The sequence below is a fragment of the Hemitrygon akajei genome, chromosome 4 (assembly GCF_048418815.1).
Source record: "Hemitrygon akajei chromosome 4, sHemAka1.3, whole genome shotgun sequence".
In the NCBI taxonomy this organism is placed as follows: Eukaryota; Metazoa; Chordata; class Chondrichthyes; order Myliobatiformes; family Dasyatidae; genus Hemitrygon; species Hemitrygon akajei.
In genome coordinates, this window is record NC_133127.1 from 98,955,598 (window position 1) to 98,976,545 (window position 20,948).

General features: G+C 40.5%; 1 protein-coding gene across 1 annotated transcript in view; it reads right to left on the bottom strand.

Moving 5' to 3' along the window:
- The window catches only part of msmo1 (methylsterol monooxygenase 1), a 29,382-nt gene extending 11,372 nt beyond the window's left edge, over positions 1-18,010 (bottom strand). Inside the window, exons 1-3 of the mRNA XM_073043085.1 lie at positions 17,678-18,010; positions 2,380-2,528; positions 1,564-1,690 (exon numbers count right to left, since the gene is read on the bottom strand). Of these exons, the coding sequence (XP_072899186.1) occupies positions 1,564-1,690; positions 2,380-2,528; positions 17,678-17,929 (528 nt within the window). The 5' untranslated portion in view covers positions 17,930-18,010. The remainder of the gene's footprint in view (positions 1-1,563; positions 1,691-2,379; positions 2,529-17,677) is intronic.
- Between the last annotated feature and the right edge of the window lie 2,938 nt (positions 18,011-20,948).

A 20,948-nucleotide genomic window follows, 5' to 3' on the forward strand; every position in this document is an offset into this window, starting at 1 on the left:
GTGCTGTAGTCTCACGAATACCCTTTATAATTTAAGTGTAACCTCCCAACTTCTGTATCCAATTTCTCTCACAATAAAAAGCGACAATCTATTAGCTTTCCAAATTTCTTTTGTACGTGCGTATTAGCCTTTTATGAATCTTGTGTAAGGATGTCTTTAAGCTATAATATCTCACCATCTGTGTTTACATTTTTCTCAATTTGCCAGCTATTTTCCCACTTATATATCTTCTGGTACATCATGCCCTCTTCACCACTTGCTTTCTAACCTACCTTTGTGTCAGCAGCAAATTTAGCAAGCATACACTTAGTACCTTCAGCCTAGTCATTTATATTAACAGTAAAAACCTGAAGTCATTCATTATTTGGCCCACACAGGTAAATTTCACAATCCCACAATGTTAAACTTTCAAGGACAGTTACTGTAGAGTTCATTTATCCATGAACATTTTTAATCTGCATTTGTAAAGCTCAAAGATTGCTTTATTTGTCAGCAGCAACTGTTCTATTTTGGTCTTCAGCTAGCCGACAGGCTGCTTGTAAATGAGGAAGATTTGGCTCTCTTGTTTGTAGAGGGTTTTGTCAGCTCTTTATATTGAGTATTCTGGGCACTTTTATGTCTAGAAATGAGTACATTTGTTTAAACTCTTAGAAATGTCAACCCTCTCAAAAATTAACAATTTTCTATGCATCTTTAAATTTTGCACTCCTACTTAAAGCTCGCTTAAATACACATTTATTGTCTTTCAACATTTTACAAATTTGTAAAAAAAGCGTATTTCTTTCAAAGAAAACATTGAATGCAAAGCTTCCCAAAAGACATTTCATGACAGCATTAAACTGAGATTTTAGTTTCCATGACAGGTAGGCAAAAACAATATTATTGTTTCATTATTTATTTTGTTAATTTAGACACTAGTTTGTTGGCAATTTAGCAGTTTTCTCTTTCAAGGTATGTCAGAACTTAGTTGAAACAGTATGACATTTTTCTTCTATCTCTTATTATATAGATATGAGATATACAAAAAGTTGTAACCATATTGTAAGGATATAAATGATTAGCTACAAACTACAAAATGAGAACGATTCTGGTGAAATAGCTAAATGTAATAGGAAAACAAAAAAGATCAATAATTTTCAGGAACTGTCCAGTAGATACAGGTGGCACACTTCCACTTCTCAAGACCAATTAGACATGGTCAATTAACACTGGAATTCCAAATCATCCATATTCCAAGAATGAACAAATAAAATTGAAAGCCAAAATCTAATTGTTTTCTTGCTTAAGTAAAACAAAGGTTATTACATTTCTAAGCTTAAAAAATGTATTTTCAAAGGTTAGTAACACACCTGAGGAAATTAACCACATAATAGGTTTAAAGCAGGCTTGCAAGCTGGGCCCTTACTTAGTGATATGGGTCCATGGCATAATGAACCCATTAAAACCCCTGGTTTTGAGAGAATTTAATGAAGTTTAACAGGGAAGTTTAATCACAATTTAGTATCAACTAATTAAATCAAAGACCAAGACTCTTCTGCAAGTAGAATATAACTTTGAACTTACTGAGAAATCATGGTGCATCTTGTGAATATGCTTGTAGATCTTTCTATGATGTAATAATCTGTGCAAGAAGTAATGCCATGTGTCCTCAATAACTGCACAACCAAAGCACTGGGCTAGCAGCACGTACCTAAAACAATTCACAGGATATAGACAGAAGCATGTTTCCCAATTAATATGAGATCCACAGACAATATTCAGTTCAAAACTTTAGAACAGTGGTGGAATAACAGTGTTTAGCAGTAGTATAATTAATCCATAAACCTGGAAAAAGATTTGAAAGCTTTGCAAAAATTATTTACATGTAACATAGATAACAACTGAGGAAGTTTGGACCTATCTCAAGCAAGTCTGGTTATAAACAGCAAGCCATGTGTAAATCCTCAGGTGGAGTGGAGTAAGGTAAAATTATTTCCAGCTTCACTATCACCAAATTAATTTTCATTTACTGGGATCAAAAATAAATTCTACGATATAGTTCAGGTAAAGTATGTTGCTTTGTATAAAAACAATCTCTCAAGTGTTTATGCTAAATTGATTCAGTAAATTGGTACATCTCAGATTAGATGCCAGTCTATGCAGAGTGCTGGAACCCTGAAGATTGCATCGTTTTTTAATTTCAAAACCAAATTTATAAAAATTTGAATGGACTGCTGGAGAAAGTAGTGGAAGAGAGCTGCTAACAGCACTTGAATCACCTAGGTATAGAAGGGTGTGGGACAAGTACTAGACGAGTATAGATGGATATCCACTGACTGGCATGGACATAGTATAAGACTCCACTCTATGACTTATGCCAAAAGGGAATAAATTAAGTACCATCTTGGCATGGTGTCCCAAGTGTAGGGGATGTTAAAATATTCAGTGAAATAATAGGTCCCACAGATCATGGGTAGCTGGATGCAGAAATGGTTGAACAGCAGCATCTTGAAACACTTCCATTGCTTCTCCCAAGTTTCTGGTTTGTCCTAGAAAGGAAAGGAACAATGCAGAAGATAATATAACACTGGAAAAACTTGCATTAAAAGAGCAAAGACTGCTAGCCTATTAGATCCATTGACCAAATCTAGTGCGCGTTCAGCTTTAAAGGCTTGTTTACTTTGGGGGACTAAGCCACTTACTTTCATGAGTACATTTACACAGAAACACTTTTCTCCCAGTCTTTCCAAAACACATTCAGATTCTGCACAGATACATGTAAACTATATTAATATAGAAAGGTTTATAATCCAGCTAAATCCAGATCTCAGGAGATAGAAGTATGTGACCCCAAAGGTGATAAGTGGCCACAGTTATTTCTACTGATCACTGTAGCTCACTTGAAGGTGGAGTTCACCTGTGCTGGCCCCTATGAACAAACAGCTACCAAAAATCAACAGTCAAGCTCTCGTATTCAAAATGGAAACATCAATCCAACTGAAACAGTAAGGCTTTGTAGGAAGATTCAATGGGCTAATTGCTGGAAGTGTTTCCCCTCACGGGACCAAACAGGGCTGGCAGCACAGTGACAGTAGCTTTACTAGCTGTTCAGTGACCCAGGCTCGGTCCTGATCTTCGACACTTTCTGAGTGGTGTGCACATTCGCTGCGGACCACATGGATTTTCTGCCTCCACCACCCACTCACACAGAGCCTTCTAGATTGCAACCACCATTCCAGAGGAAAAGAAAATGTTCTTAGGTTCCATCTAAACCTCTTGCTCCTCACTTCAAACCAATACCCTCTGGTTTTAGATGGGTAAAATGTTCTCATTACTGCCCTATCTACACTTATTGTCTTGAACAGGTTGCTCCTCTGAGGACATTGACATGTAAAACATTAAGTTTTGATTTAAAAATGCAGCAGGTCTTATTAAAGTCTAGATAAAGGTCAATAAGGCAATGCGATTATTTCTACAAAATAATTAGAACAGTGAAGTTGTGCACAATTTTGACAGATCCTTGCTGATCATAATTAGTTTCAAAATGTTAGTAGAAAAAAGGCCATAACGGCAAAAAGTGCCTATAGAACATCAGGAAAAACAAGCAGTCAGCACACTAGTACAGCTATCAATGCTATGCCTCTCAGCTCCAGATTTGACCTCTGCTGTACGTTCTCCACGTGATCATGTGGGTTTCCCCACAGGTGCTCTGGTTTCCTCCCACACGCCAAAGATGTGTGAATTGATAGGTTAATTAACCACTGTAAACTGCCATTGTGTGGGTAAATGGTAGTATGTAAGGGAATCATTAAGGACCCCTGTCATCCAGGTCATGCTTTGTTCTCATTGCTACTGTCAGACAGGAGGCGCAAAAGCCTGAAGACACACACTCAATGATTCAGGAACAGCTTCTTCTCCTCTGCTGTCCAATATCTGAACGGACAATGAACCCATGAACACTGCCTCACCTTTTATTTCTATTTTTTGCACTACTTATTTAATTATATAAACACACACACACACACACACACACACACACACACACTGTAATTCAGTTTTTCTCCCTATTATTATGTATTGCATTGTACTGCTGCCAGAAAGACAGCAAATTTCATAACACATGCCAGTGATGTTAAACTTGATTCTGGTTCCAAGTATGAGGAGGAAAACTGAAAATAGTGTAAATGGATGCCTGACTGGGCCAAAGGCCTCTTTCTGCACTCTATGACCATGACTCTACACCAAAGATACAACTGAAAGGGAAAGGGATAAAATCCTTTAAAATGATGAATTGGCCCAAAAATGTATATGTGGAGGAAATGGCACCAATAAAGACAGCTGAACTATCACTGTTAATGTGGTCACACACAAAATGCTGGAGGAACTCTGCAGGCCAGGCAGCATCTATGGAAAAGAGGAAACAGTCGACATTCTGAGCCAAGACCCTTCATCAGGAACAGAGATTCTTGGCCTGAAACGTCAACTGTACGGTTTTCCATAGATGCTGCCTGGCCTGCTGAGTTCTTCCAGCATTTTGTGTGTGTTGCTCGGATTTCCAGCATCTGCAGTAGTTTGTGCTACTGTTAATGTGGTGCTCTTTATGTAAACCTAACATCAACTTCTTATGTGTGGACTTGTATAATTAAACATGGGAGTCAGTCAATTAATATGTCTAAACACAAGAGATTCTATGGACGCTGAAAATCTTGAGCAACAGCCACACACAATGCAAGAAGAACTCATCTAGGCAGGCAGCAGCAATAGGTGAAAGTTCACCTGGCTACGGTCAGTAAGTTTTGGTGAGCACATGGTTGAAGAGTTGGAGAGCAGCAGAGTTCACACTGGTGCGGGATGAGAGAGGGTCTCACTGAACTCCCATCAAAGAGAAGATTTAAACTTTTTCAGGGTAGGAATACATCGAAGAAACTTCACTGAAGAGCAGCAAACATAAACAAAGATTTTGAGATGCTGGAAAAGTTCAGCAACACAAAATCCTCCAAGAGGATCACAACCTTGTCGGGGTTTGGAGAGCTATGTTGGCTGGAGTTAGGGCTTTGTGTCACTCATGTCAAATAGGTTAAAGGGTAGAGGCCAGACTAAGAATGGTTTACTGGTCCTCCAGGTTTGGGGGTTCAACTCCGGGCTAACAACCCTGACTGGTCAAAAAAAAAGTTATTACGAAAACAGCAATGAAGCTGAGTGCGTCAGTACAGTCGGCCCTCCTTATTCGTGAGGGATTGGTTCCGGGACCTCTCACAGATACCAAAAAACGCGGATGCTTGAGTTCCTTATTTAACATGTCTCAGTGTGGTGGACCTTAGGACCCAGCAGAACCCCAGACCTTATTTAACCTGTCTCAGTGCGGTGGACCTTAGGACCCAGCAGAACCCCAGACCTTATTTAACCTGTCTCAGTGCGGTGGACATTAGGACCTGGCGGTAGAGATCTGAATCCACAGCATTTCTGTTCATGAAAATAATCACGATTGAAAATAAAGTAGAAATAATAAAGCGACATTGGAAAAGTGTTAAGCTATGTCGGTCAACGATTGGAACAATTTTAAAGGATAAAGTGAGAAAGGCCCTGCCCCGATGAAAGCTACAATTACTACTAAACAACACAGTGGTTTAATTATTGGGTTTTGGGTTTTTGATCCTCCACATCAACCCGGCACGAATAGAGAGCGCGCTCGGGAGCGATCTGTCACTTCCGTTCCTGACACTGGCGCTGAAACATATGTTCTTAAGCATTTTATATGCATAGAAAGGTAAAATATATACTATATACTAAGACAAACGCTTGACTAACTGACGCTAAGTAATACTGGATGTACCTGTTCCGACTTACTGAGTAAGAGAACTTCCGATTTTTTTCAATCCCGATCCACGATAACCCACACACATCCTCCCGTATAATTTAAATCATCTCTAGATTACTTATAATACCTAATACAATGTAAATGTGTTGGTGCATGGGCTAGTGGGCAAGGCATCAGACTAGTAACCTGAAGGTCACTGGTTCAAGCCTCAGCTGAGGCAGCGTGTTTGTGTCCTTGAGCAAGGCACTTAACAACACATTGCTCTGCGACGTCACTGGTGCCAAGCTGCATAGGTCCTAGTGCCCTTCCCTTGGACATCGGTGGCGTGGAGAGGAGAAGGCCTGCAGCTTGGGCAACTGCTGGTCTCCCATATAACCCTGCCCAGGCCTGCGCCCTGGAAACTCCAGGCGCAGATCCATGGTCTCTGCCACCACCGCAATGTAAATGCTATGTAAAATAGTTGTTATACCGCATTGTTTAGGGTGTAATGACAAGACAAAAGGTCTGGGTTTTCTCGATTCACGGTTGGTTTAATTTGCGCATGCGGAACTCGCGGATAAGGAGAGCCGACTGTATTCCTGAGTCTCCACCTAGGGCTTGCATGAATGAGAGAACTGAAAACAGAGAGGAAGCTACTGCATGATGAAGGAAACCCTGAACACCACCAATGAGCAGTTAGTAAGAAAACTTCTGGTTTAAGGTAGCGCTACTGAAGATGTGTGACAGCTGACTGGTAGTTTGAAAGCACGGGAATTTGATCATTATTAGTAAGACCTTTTTTTGAGGTAAATTGTAAGAAGAGAGTGTTTTTAGAGGATAATATATATATTTCGACCAAGATTACCCCCCCACAGTCCTCCAGAAATGCAAAGACTACTCTGAAGTAAAGCGAGTACTAAAACAAAATAAGATTAGATTTCAAACTCCGTACCCTGCTAAACTTCGAGTGTTTTATGACAACGGGACACGGTTGTACCAGACAGTGGAAGAGGCGACTACAGACATGAAGGTCAGAAGGTTGCCCGTCAGCACGACCAAAACGAGGGAAAGCCTGGCTGAGGAATTATCCCACTCCGCTTGGGAAATAGTGCGAGAAATGAGAAGGCAGGAGACGGGAGGAGGCCGAGAGAAACATATCAGGAAGAGACCGGGAGTTTCCCAAAGACAGTCCTCACCCCCTTCAGAAGAGCCATAAGGTTTGGCTAACTTTAAAAATGTTGAGAAGCTAAACAGAAGCAAAAGTACACAGTGATATACCTATTCCAAGAAATACCCTCAACTCACAAGTAGGAGGGGTTATCCCCCACAGCTAGATATTTCCTCTAGCTCAACGCAGAGTCATCTACTAGAGACCTCAGCTTTGGAATCATACATTTGTTGCCATTTTTGTTATTATTTGTGTTTCTTGGTTCTTATTTGTTCAGGGAGTAGATCAATTAAGTTTTGTTCTAATTTCAATGATACATTGACAGATAAATACAGATGGCTAAGGACAAGGTAAAATTCATTTCTTTTAATGTAAATGGGCTATTAAATCTAATCAAACGTAAGAGAGTTTTATCCAAAATGAAAAAAGAACAAGCCCATTTAGTATATTTACAGGAAACTCATTTAAGTGATAATGAGCATAAAAAACTAAAGAGAATGGGCTTCACTAATCTGTTTTTCTCCTCATATAAATCAGGACATAGGAGAGGAGTTGCTATTCTTATCTCAAGTAAGCTAAATTTTGAAAAAGTATTCGAAATGGGAGATAAAGAAGGCAGATACATTCTGGTAAGGGGGAATATAGACAGCAATTCAGTTACTCTATTGAATTGCAACCCCGGGAAGTGATACTGGTTTCTTTCAGAAAGTTACTGATATTATGGTAATGGAAACAGAAGGTCTCCTGATATGTGGGGGAGACTTAAATTTACAATTACAACCAAACTTAGACTCTTCCAATAGAAAAACCTATGAAACTAAATCTTTACATAAGAAAGTTAATACACTTTTTGAGGATGTTTGAGGATCCCTGACACAAGGGATTACACTCATTATTCTGCTCCACATTCTGTATATACAAGAATAGACTATTTCATAACATTTGGAAAAGACAAAGACAAAATAAACACCTGTGGAATTGGGACAATAGATGTAAGTGACCATACACCTATATATTTATCTGTTGATTTTGACCTACAACCAAAGAATACTGTGTGGAAACTAAATTCAAGTCTACTCAATGATCCGTACTTTAAGGAACAAATTAAAAAAGAAATTGGTCTCTACTTAGAATTTAATGATAATGGAGAGGTTTCACCTCCCATTTTATGGGATACTCTGAAGGCTGACTTAAGAGGGAAAATTATAGCGATACCTTCACATAAGAAAAAAATAAGGAATAAAACATTAGAAGAATTACAAAATAGGCTGAAGGAACTAAAGAAAAAAACACAAATTGAATTTGGCACAGGATACATTAGGGGAAATTAAAAGAATTAGGAATGAAATAAATAATTTGGCTACGCAAGAAATCAGGAAAAACTTAATGTTTCTGAAACAGAGACATTATGAAAGTGGATCGAAATCTATGAAAATACTGGCATGGAAACTGAAAAAAAAGATAGCAGAAAATACAATTCATAGAATTAGGGACCCAAGAACGAAAATGACTAAAAAAATAAACTCAGTGAAATTCAAGAAGCTTTTGAAGTGTTTTACAAAACTCTATATTCTAAAGTTCCAGGGGGAAGCATAACCCAAATTGACACCTTCTTGGATTCTCTAGAGTTACACACTTTAAGCGAAGAACAAAATAGAACGATGACTGCTGACATAACTGAAGTTGAATTAAAAGCTGCAATTAGTAGGCTTAAATTAAGCAAGTCACTAGGATCAGATGAGTATACGGCAGAGTGGTACAAAGAATTTAAAAATGAGTTAATTTCTGTTTTACTCACCACTGTTACGGATTCAGCAACAATAAATATATGAGTGAGGCAGGGGTTTTTATAACAAATAACACGTTTATTAAACACTGAAAAACAAACTCCCAAAAGTAAACAAACCACTCACGTAACCGGAAATCAGCTGCTGTGCGGCAGCTTAAACAGTTCTTAAAGCAATGTTGCAAAAACAGTTCTTCAAAGTAGTATTGCAAAAGTTCAAAATGCTTACAGTCCATTTAAGAGAGAGACTTTTTAAGACGATTTAAATTCTCTTTCAAGTCGTCTCGCCGCGGTTCCAAATCGAACTTTTCCCACGAAGAATTTTATGACGGTGAAAAATGAAACGGCTTAAAGGCACTGACCTTTCCTTTACAAAACTGTTCCCAATCCTTTCTGCTATTCACAGGGATTAACACAGGGACAGTCAACGAATTCCTTCCGAATGAGGATCAAACAAGGTCGAACCTGTTTCACCGTCGAAATCGACTTTCCTCGATCTTTTAACTCCCGAACTCCGATCTTCACTCTCCACTAATTCTCAACTAGCAGTATTATAAAGAAACTGCTGGCAATGACCTTTTAAACTTTAGGCATTAAATAAAACTTCATCTTTCAACTAAACTGCGTCATAACATTAAATCACACAGTGGCATGAAGTCAACATGGCAAATCCAGCCACAAACTGCCCCTCCTCACAGGAAGGGGTCCTCCTTTTATACCCTGTAAAAAAAAACCTGTCACATGACCTCTACTGGCAGGAAAATGACGTCACTCCACCATCACAAGACCATTACCTCAAGTCCAGTATAGCTTCAACACCAGTCACGTGACAAGTACACCACTGTCACGTGTCATGGGTACGTAACACCACACTAAACTGGCCTCTAAAAAAGGCACAAATGCCACCCAGTTGGAAGGAAGCGATAATCTCAGCTATACCGAAAGAAGGCAAGGATAAAATGGAATGCAGGTCATTTAGACCAATATCTGTTCTTAATGTAGATTATAGGTTATTTACCTCCATCATGGCCAAACGATTAGAGGAGTTTCTACCCATACTGATATGTAATGATCAGACAGGTTTTATACGACAATACCAGGCACAGGACAATATACGAAGGACACTTCACATTATGGATCATATACAAAAAAATAAAATTGAAGCAATAGTGACGCTAAAAAAGGATTTGATTCGGTTAATTGGAATTTTCTTTACAGAGTTTTACATAGATTTGGTTTCCAAGACACAATTATTAAAACTATACAGACACTATATGACAATCCTACTGCTAGGATTAAAATCAATGGATATTTATCAAATAGTCTTACCCTAGAAAGGGGCACGAGACAGGGTTGTGCATGGTCACCGCTACTCTTCACGTTATATCTGGAACCATTAGCTCAATACATCAGACAAAATGAAGATATCAGGGGAATTACTATTAAAGGGACAGAGCATAAATTGGCTTGTTATGTGGATGACATTTTGATCTATCTAGAGCAACCAACATACTCTTTGCCTAAATTGATGCAATCCTTTGAACAATATGGTCAATTATCAGGATACAAGATCAACATAGATAAAACTCAATTACTTTCATATTACTATAGCCCACCAACAGAAATTGAAAGTCGATACCCCTAGGCATGGCACACAGAGACTTTCAAATATTTGGGCATCATTATGCCAAAAGATTTGGCAAAATTATCAGAATATAATTATCAGCCTTTATATAAAAAAATTAAGGAAGATGTGGCAAGATGGAACCTGATTCCTTTTTTCAGTCTCAGTTCAAGGATTGAGTCTATTAAAATCAATATACTGCCCAGACTGTATAATCTTTTTCAGACCCTACTAATAGAGATTAATCAAAATCAATTCAATGAATGGAACAAGATGCTATCAAGGTATATTTGGCAGGGTAAAAGGCCTAGAGTTCGTCTCGAAACTTTGCAATTAGCAAAGGAAAAGGGGGGATGGGGCCTACCTTCTCTTAGAGATTATAATTTTGCAGCACAGTTGAGAGCTGTGATATGTTGGTGCAACCCATCATATGACGCTCAATGGAAAAACATTGAGGAGCGGGTACTTCCCATCCCCATACAAGCAATTTTGGCTGATAACAACCTGCAAAGGTACATAAATACTATTGATAACCCATGGGTGAAATTGACTCTTAAAATATGGAAAACTACTATAAAAGAATATAATCTGGAGGGAGAAATTGCAATTCTTAAGTGGTGTGCATATGACTCGGATTTTACACCAAATAAATTGGGTGCTAGATTTAAGGACTGGACAGCTAAAGGAATAACAGTTCTTTGCAACATAATGAAAGAAGGAACACTGTTCAGTTTTGAAATGCTTAAAGAGAAACACTTATTAGAAAAACAAGATTTTTATCGGTATTTACAGATGTGACAATATGTTAATAAGACGCTTAAAAATGTAACCAAGGCAAATACATGCTTGATAGAGCTCTTTAGAAAAGCATATAATTCAGATAATGGTAGAATCATTTCAAGCATGTATAAGGGGTTGTCAAATCTTAAAACACATTCTACTTCATACATTAAAACAAAATGGGAGAAGGAAGGAGGGATAATTATATCTGAGGAAGAATGGACAATATGGAGATATCAGTGGAAGTGTACCAGTTCACAGAAATGGAGGGAGTTTGGATGGAAAAACTTGATTAAGATATTTTATTACACCCTCTCAGAAATCCCTTTATGATAGTAACCTCCCTGTTTGCTGGAGAAATTATGGAAATCAAAATGCAAATCATTATATTTTTTGGGACTGCCCTGTTATCAAAAACTATTGGAGGGCGATACACAATGCCCTACAAGACATCTTTAAATGTGAAATACCCTTGGAGAGTAAGACCATATATTTTGGATATATACCTCAAGAATGGTTGAAAGGAGATAAATATTTAATGAATATACTGTTGGTGGCTGGTAAAAAGACTCTTACTAGGAAATGGTTATCACAGGAGAGCCCAACTTTAAATACATGGATGGAAATTACAATGGACATTTACAAAATGGAGAAGATAACAGCATCTGTTAATCATAAGCTGGAACAATTTGATTCATACTGGGAAAAATGGTTTAACTACATAATGCCTCATAGGCCTGATTTTATTCTCACAAATCAATGAATCTGTTGTAAAAAAAGATCACTCCCTACTTGTACATAGTTCTTTCCTTTTGCTTGTTTTTTCTTTCCACTCTTTTCTATAAGTGTATACCTCAGATAAATACTTTGTGGAGGTTTGTGATATATATGATTATATGATATATATGTACAATGTCTGAAATACATCTTATGGAAATGTTTGTTTGATGATGAACTTCAATAAAAAAAATAAATTACGAAAAAAAAGAGAGAACGACTTCTTCAGCAATAAAATCTGGGCCCGGAATTGTTCGTTTCTATTACTTGTCTGACCTGTTTTTTCTCTCTTTATTTCTCTGTGCGCATTGGGGGGGTGGACTTTATTTTTTTTTAACTGTGCTCTTTAAGGGTTCCTTGCTTTGCAACTGTCTGTAAGCAAACGAACCTCAAAGTTGTATAACTTATACATTTTTGATTATAAATGCACTTCAAATATTTTGAGCAAGTACACACAAAATACTGGAGGAACTGGGCAACTCAGGCAGCATCCATGGAGGCTAATAAACCATCAGCCCTGCTTCTCCACAGGATGTGCTATGGCAGTCTTCATAGCTGCAAACAATACAATTAATAATATATCAACTCCCATATTTTAATCCCTATTCTCACTGTTAATGCAAATGAAAACATATAACTTGCTGGAAGTGTGAGTTTTTAAGCAGGATGTAAAATTATAATAACTGCTGAATAAGCTCCATAGCACTAAAAAAGCTACTTTTATGTGTAGAATCTCAGGGATGTATCAGAATAACCAAATCCAGAAACAAGTAGTTTGGGGAAGAGGAAACTTCATGCCTGTGTGTCTTGGTCAATACATAAACATGAATTCCAAAGCCCAACTTGAGGTGGAGTATGATATAGAGGATGTGAAAAGTTTATTTCCCATTGATGGCATCTGACTCAAGGATACACAGGAATAAGGAAGAGTGTGTCCAAACCCACTCAACCTCTGAGTGCAAATTCTTGAGGTCGGGGACAAATTCTGCCCCTTTGCTGCTGAATACAAAGTCTAGGTTCAAAAGAAGAGTCACAAATAAATTCATATTAGAATACAGGGGGATTTCCTTTTAATATTAGGTAAGCTTCATCACTATCTGGTATGGGAGGAGGCTACTACACAGGATCAAAAGAAGCTACTTAAAGTTTTTAAATTAGTTAACTCAGTCTTGGGTACTGACCTCTGTAGTATCCAAGACATCTTCAAGGAGTGGTGCCTCAGAAAGGCGATGTCCATTATTAAGGACCCCCAGCACCCAGAACATGCCCTATCATGAAGGAGATACAGAAGCCTGAAGGCACACACTCAGTGATTCAGTAACAGCTTCTTCCCCTCTGCCATCCGATTCCGAAATGGACATTGAACCCTTGGACACTACCTCACTTTTTACATTATTTCTGCGTTTGCACTATTATAATAACTGCTGAATAAGCTCCATAGCACTAAAAAAGCTACTTTTATGTGTAGAATCTCAGGGATGTATCAGAGTAACCAAATCCAGAAACAAGTAGGTTGGGGAAGAGGAAACGTCATGCCTGTGTGTCTTGGTCAATATATAAACTATTTAATATACACTTAGATACTCACTGTAATTGATTCACTTTTTTCCCTATATTATCATGTACTGCATTGAACTGCTGCCACTAAATTAAAAAATTTCACAAAATATGCCAGTGATATTCAACCTGATTCTAATGCACACATTACCACATAGCAGAGTACATATCATAGGAAACTAGACACATATATAAGAAAAGTTATTGGAGGATATGTTGATAGAATTTGATAAAGGGGGTAATGGTGATGATATGCTTCAAGAAGAGGTTGGTCATGAAGCATATCAACTCCTGCTTGAGAGGTGACAAAGAGCTGCTCCAATTTGCGTACTGTCAAACATGTCAACAGCAGATGCCATTACATTTTAGAAGGCCTGGACAATGAAGTTGCAAACATTTGGATACCCTTCATAGACCTCAGCTCAGCATTCAACATTATCATCCCCTCAGAAGTCTTTACTAATCTGCAAGAACAAACATGGGAAAATCTGCAGATTCTGGAGATCTAAGTAACACACACAAAATGCTGGAGGAACTCAGCAGGTCAGGCAACATCTATGGAAAAGGGTGTTTTTCTCCCCATAGATGCTGCCTGGCCTGCTGAGTTTCTCCAGCATTTTATGTGTGTTGTACTAATCTTTAAGACCTGGACCTCAGTACCTCCCCTTGCTACTAGATCCTTGATTCTCTCACTGGCAGAACCCAATTAGTACAGATTGGTAAGAATACTTCCTGCACATCACCATCAGCACCGGTCCACCACAGTGTTGTGTGCTTAGCCGACCGTTTGATTGTATGGTTAGTACAGATCCAATGTCGTATTTAAGTTTGCTAACGACACCAATGTTTGTCGGCCAAATCAAAGTTGGTGACGAATTGGCACATAGAAGGGAGATTGAAAATCGTGTTGAATGGTGCTGCCACAACAACCACCTCCCACTCAATGCCAGCAAAATCAAAGAACTGATTATCAATTACAGGAGGAGGAAGTTGGATGTCCATGAGCCAGTCCTCAGTATGGTAACACAGGTAGAGGGGGTCAGCGGCTTTAAATTTCTTGGCGTTAACTATCAGAGGATTTGATCTGGAACCAGCGCACAAGTGTCATCACAAAGAAGGCATGACAGTGCCTCTACTTTCTTAGAAGTTTGCATAAATTTCGTATGTTCTAAAGAAATTTGCAAATTTCTGTAGATGCACTGTGGAAAGTATCGTAACAGGTTGTATCACTGCCAGGTATAGGAACACCAATGCCCTGAAATGGAAGAGACCAGTGGTGAATACAGCCTAGGCAATCACAGGAAAAGCCCTCACTACCATTGAGTACTTTTAGATGGAAGCAGCACCCATCATTAAAACCCCCAACCATCCAGGCCATGCTCACTTCTCACTACCAGCATCAGGCAGGAGATACAGAAGCCTTAGGTGACAGAATCAGTTCAGGGCGTGGTGAATAAAGCTATCCACAGCACCAGGTTCAGGAACAGTTGTTATCCTACAACCATCAGGTTCCTGAACTGGAGTGGATAACTTCTTTCACTGATCACTACTCTGAACTGATTCTATCACCTAGACTCACTTTCAAGGACTCTTGTTCTCAGTATTATTTTTATTTACAACAATTTGTCTTCTTTTGCACATTGTCAGTCTTTATCTGCTCATGTATAGCTTTTCACAAAATTCTATTGTATTTTCCTGCAAATACCTGCAAGAAAATAACTTTACCTTGAAGAGAAACTGACGAAGGGTCTCGGCCCGAAACATCGACAGTGCTTCTCCTTATAGGTGCTGCCTGGCCTGCTGTGTTCCACCAGCATTTTGTGTGTGTTGTTACCTTGAAGAGAGGCTGGTTTGCAATCTAACCTACTTAAGCCAACTTACTGTTTCTATGCTGCAAGATTCTGTGGTCCAGAAATTGTAACACATTTGGAAATGGGTGAGACACAGTGGGGACAGTTAAATTTCCCACTTCTACAAAATTCTGCATATAATGAGACCAAATGCATGATACGATAGCAAATAGGCCTTGCACTGGGTATAATTTATGATCAGCTGCTGAAGGAAGTGAAGTTGGGAGCCTATGGGAAAGGTAGCTGTGACTGGACTTTGTTGTAGGAGTGGAGGGAAGGAAAGAAGTGGTGTGCTGAAGGGAGGTCCAGTCTGAGAGAACACAGAACAGTACAGCACAGCACAGCACAGGCTCTTCAGCCCCTATGTTGTGCCAAGCTTTGATTTTACTCCAAGTTCAATTTAACCCTTCCCTCCTACATAATCCTCTAGTTTTCTATCATCCACCTGCCCATCTAAGAGCTTTTTTTAAAAAAAAGGCCCTAAACTATCTGCCTCTACCACCACCCCTGGCAGGGTGTTCCATGCACCCACCATTCTCTGTGTAAAAAAAAACTTATTGCTGACAGCCCCCCCCATACTTTTCTCCAATCACTTTAAAATTATGCCCCCTCATTTTAGCCATTTCCACCCTGGAAAAAAGTCTCTGGCTATGAAGTCAATCTATATCTCTTATCATCTCCTACACTTCTATCAGGTTACCTCTTATCTTCCTTCTATTCAAAGAGAAAAGCCCTAGCTCAGACAACCTTTTCTCATGGGACATGCTTTCTAATCCAGGCAGCATCCTGGTAGATCTCCTCTGCACTCTCCCTAAAGGTTCCACATCCTTCCCATAATGAGGAAACCAGAACTGAACATAATATTCCAAGTGTGATCCAACCATGGTTTTACAGAGATGCAACATGACCTCACGACTGTTTAACTCAATCCCCCAACTAATGAAGGCCAACAGATCATCTGCCTTCATAACAACCCTATCAACTTGTTTGGCAACTTTGAGAGATCTACAGATGCGGACTCCAAATTCCCTCTGTTCCTCCACGCTGCTAAAGATCCTGCCATTAACCCTGTATTCTGCATTCAAATTCACCCTTCCAAAGTGAATCACTTCATATTTTACTGGGTCAAAGGCCATCTGCCACTTGTCAGCCCAGTTCTACATCCTGTTGTCACATCCTCAAATAATTCAATCAGGCTTCTGATGCATGACCTGCCCCTCACAAAGCTATGCTGACTATCCCTAATGTGAATGTAGATCACATTGCCAGATCTGCTAGGTAATTTGAAGTAACTCTCACTAGTCCTGTGAATGCCTTCTCCTTCACAATCACCCTGTCTAATCCATAAACCATGCAGACAGCGACTAAAGTCACTGATTTTGATTACAGGTGCGCATTGCATTCACTTGGGCATGGCCAGTCATTAACACATCAGGTTAAGAGAGATCTCAGGAGGAACTTTGAAGACTTTCTGTGAAATCTGTTGCATGTTTGTGATGTTAATCAATAATTGCTTTTTATTGAAGATAGATCAAATGTTTGTACCAAGCCATACATTCTAAGCCTGTACAAGTTTTAGGGTTGGATATTCTTAACAACTAGTGTAACAATGTGTGGAGCCATACCAGACAGGAGATGTCTACATTGGATATGGTACTTCTCATTTGTATTTGCTGGGAAGGATAGGAAAGCTATAGCGTTCAGAGGATAGCATTACCTTGAAGCAGGTCAAAATCCAGAAACTCAACAGCTGGATGAACACCTTCACGTCAAATCTACAATAGGTCAAAGGGGTCCATTCAGTCTACACCCCCCCCCCCCATGAACGGCAATAAAACGATGGCCTTGCCAAAGACACCCTGAAGAGAGTTGAACGGAGTACTGTACAGGAGCTTGCGGTCCAGATGCGGAGGTGTGAACCCGAACCCCGGCACCCAAGTGGCATGGGGCTGCCAAAGGCGACTTGGCCTCTGCATCACCCGGCGGCCTTTTGACAGCGGTGGGTTACAGACGGCGATCAGCCAGCAACTCGTTGATGTCCAAACCCTTAAACAGAAACAGAGAATGCAGAAAAGGCTCGAGCATGTCAGGCGGGATCTGTCGAAGAGTTTGAAATCTTTCGACAGATTTCCAGCATCTGCAGGGATTTGATTTTGATGTTCAGTGTAGGAATAAAGAATAAATACAAGCCGGGTTATATCTACCCACTCAACTGGGCTCAAAGCAACCACATAAATTAGTTTACTCTGAAACAACTTTACAAAGACTTCGCCCCGAAGCAAATTGAACACAAATGTCCATTTTTTCGACGGGCAGACAACAAGCCCCCCACGATCCCAACCCCACCAGTCCATTTTACCTGCTGGATTTTGTACTTCTGCATATAGGGTATGAACTGAAAGATGAAGCCAGGTAAACAAAAGGTGAAGTATGTGAGCTCGTGAACGAGGAGGGAACCCCAAGTGGCGATCTGGAACTTGGTGTAGTTGTTCAGCATGTAGTCCCAGGCGCTGTGGAAGGGTCCCTGCAGCGGGTTTACGGGAAGCAGCGAGTCCACATATTCCACGAGCAGACGGGCCGAGGTCACGATGTCTCCGCCACTGGCATTCATGCCGCCGGCCGCTGCTTCACCAGCTCCCGGGACCGTAAGAAGTCAACGATGGGGCGAGTACAAACCCAAATTGGGCGCATTAGCTGTTACTTCAGGATCGCCCTCTCATTGGCCAACGGCGGACGAGCGTTCTGACATCGCGGGAAATTCCGCACGCGATTGGCTGGGACGGTGGACTGATGTAAGGAGACTGCGCGCCTGAACCAATAGCGGGAAGGGCACCGAGGCAAGGACTTCGGGGGCAGGTGCTGTGAGGCCGGTGCTGTAACCTGCTTTAACCTGGGACATCGGGGGTTCGCTTTGAACAGATAATCCTGACTCAGTCGAGGGGTAGAAATTTGCCAGATTAGGGTTTTTCTCATACTGCCGCCCATAGTAACAACGTAACAATCCATTCAGCTTTTTATGAATAAAATCATAGATGATTGATATCCAAGCCCAGGCTTCAAATACCTCTGTCTTTTCAGGTATATATCTAACTCAGATTCGAAAGACGATTAATTGAGCTATAAAAACACGCTGTGAATCTTCAAGCAAGAATGCTGGCAGCGGAAAGAGAAACAGAATTAATGCATGGGACAATAATCCTTAATCATGAGACAGAGTGAAAAAAAATGAAGGAACATACATTACTTTTCCATTTTTTATTTGAATCTCCAATAATTATCAGAGAGGGAAATCCAAGTTAATGTTGCAGGGGGCGGACCTAAATGGAAATCCAAAGATGCTGGTGGAACTCAGCAGGTCAGGCAGCATCTGTGGAGAAGAGTACAGATGACATTTTGGGTCGAGACCCTTCAGCGAGACTGGAGAAAAAAAGATGATGAGATAGAGTTAGAAGATGGGGAGAGGGGAGGAAGAATATCAAAGTGACAGGTGAAACTGGGAGGGAGGGAGGGATGAAGTAAAAAGCTAGGAAGTTGATTGGTGAAAGAGATACCGGGCTGGAGAAGGGGGAATCTGATAGGAGAGTACAAAGGCTATGGAAGAAAAAAAGGGGTAGTATCACCAGAGGAAGGTGATGGACAGGTAAGAAAGGAGAAAGGGAATGGTGAAGGTGGGGGGGGGGGGGGGAGGATTACCAGAAGTTTAAGAAATTGATGTTCATGCCATCCAGTTGGAGACTACCCAGACAGAATATAAGATGTTGCTCCTCCAACCAGCGTGTGGCCTCATCCAAACAGTAGAGGAGGCCATGGACTGACATGACAGAATTGGAATGGGAACTGGTAATAAAATGGGTGGTCACTGGGAGATCCTGCTTTTTCTGGCTAACGGAGTGTAGGTGCTCGACAAAGCAGTCTCCCAATTTACATCAGATCTCCTTGATATATTCAGGAGGCCACATAGAGAGCACCAGAGACAGTAGATGACCCCAGCAGACACACAAGTGTGAAGTGTTTGCTCGCCTGGAATGGCTGTTTGGGACCCTGAATCATGGTGAGGGAGGAGGCACTTGTTCCACTTGCAAGGATAAGTGCAGGAGGGAGATCAGTGGGGACGGACGAATGGACAAGGGAGTTGCGTGGGGAGCGGTCCCTGCGGAAAGCAGAAAGTGGGGGGAGGTGGAGGGAAAGATGTGCTTGGTGGTGGGTGGCAGAACTTTCAGAGAATTATGAGCTGGTCACGAAGGCTGCTGGGGTGGTAGGTGAGGACAAGAGGATCCCTGTCTCTGGTAGGGTGCTGGGATAATGGGGTGAGAGCAGGCGTGTGTCAAATTGAAGAGACGCAGTTGAGTGCAGCATTGATGATGGGGGAAGAGAAGCCTCTTTCTTTAAGGAACACGAAACAGGCAGGTAATCTGAAACTGGTGTATTCAATATTAAGACTACAGCATACCAGGTTGAAACAGACTCATCACAACCTTTCTGTCAAATTCCTCAGGAATATGTGTTTTGATCAGTCACCATTCAATCATCCAACTTCAGCAAATGCAAGCCCAGTTTATCCAACCTTTCCTATAAAATAACCTGCCAATTCCAGATGTTAATGTAGCAAATCCTTTCTGAATTGTTTTCATGACATAATATTCTTAATTAAAGAACAATATCATATGCCCAGTACTCCAAGTGTGATCACACTAGTCCTCTGTTTAAATGAAACTTATCCTCACTACCTCTTTCCCTCAGCACAACTGTAAGTTTCGCTAATGACTTGCAAGCCCTACATATTTTTTGCAAAACATTCTGATACCCAGATCTTCTGTATTCCAGAGTCCTGCAAATTCGCAGTATTTAAACAAGTCGTCACTTTTTATTGTCATTTCGACCATAACTGCTGGTACAGTACACAGTAAAAACGAGACAATGTTTTTCAGGACCATGGTGCTACATGAAACAATACAAAAACTACACTGAACTATGTAAAAACAACACAGAAAAAACTACTCTAGACTACAGACCTACCCAGGACTGCATAAAGTGCACAAAACAGTGTAGGCATTACAATAAATAATAAACAAGACAATAGGCACAGTAGAGGGCAGCAAGTTGGTGTCAGTCCAGGCTCTGGGTATTGAGGAGTCTGATGGGTTGGGGGAAGAAACTGTTACATAGTCTGGTCGTGAGATCCCGAATGCTTCAGTGCCTTTTCCCAGACGGCAGGACGGAGAAGAGTTTGTATGAGGGGTGTGTGGGGTCCTTCATAATGCTGTTTGCTTTGCAGATGCAGCGTATGGTGTAAATGTCTGTAATAGTGGGAAGTGAGACCCCGATGATCTTCTCAGCTGACCTCACTATCCGCTGCAGGGTCTTGCGATCCGAGATGGTGCAATTTCTGAACCAGGCAGTGATGCAGCTGCTCAGGATGCTCTCAATACAACCCCTGTAGAATGTGATGAGGATGGGGGTTGGGAGATGGACTTTCCTCAGCCTTTGCAGGAAGTAGAGACGCTGCTGGGCTTTCCTTGCTATGGAGCTGGTGTTGAGGGACCAGATGAGATTCTCCGCCAGGTGAGCACCAAGAAATTTGGTGCTCTTAATGATCTCTACCGAGGAGCCGTCGATGTTCAGCAGAGAGT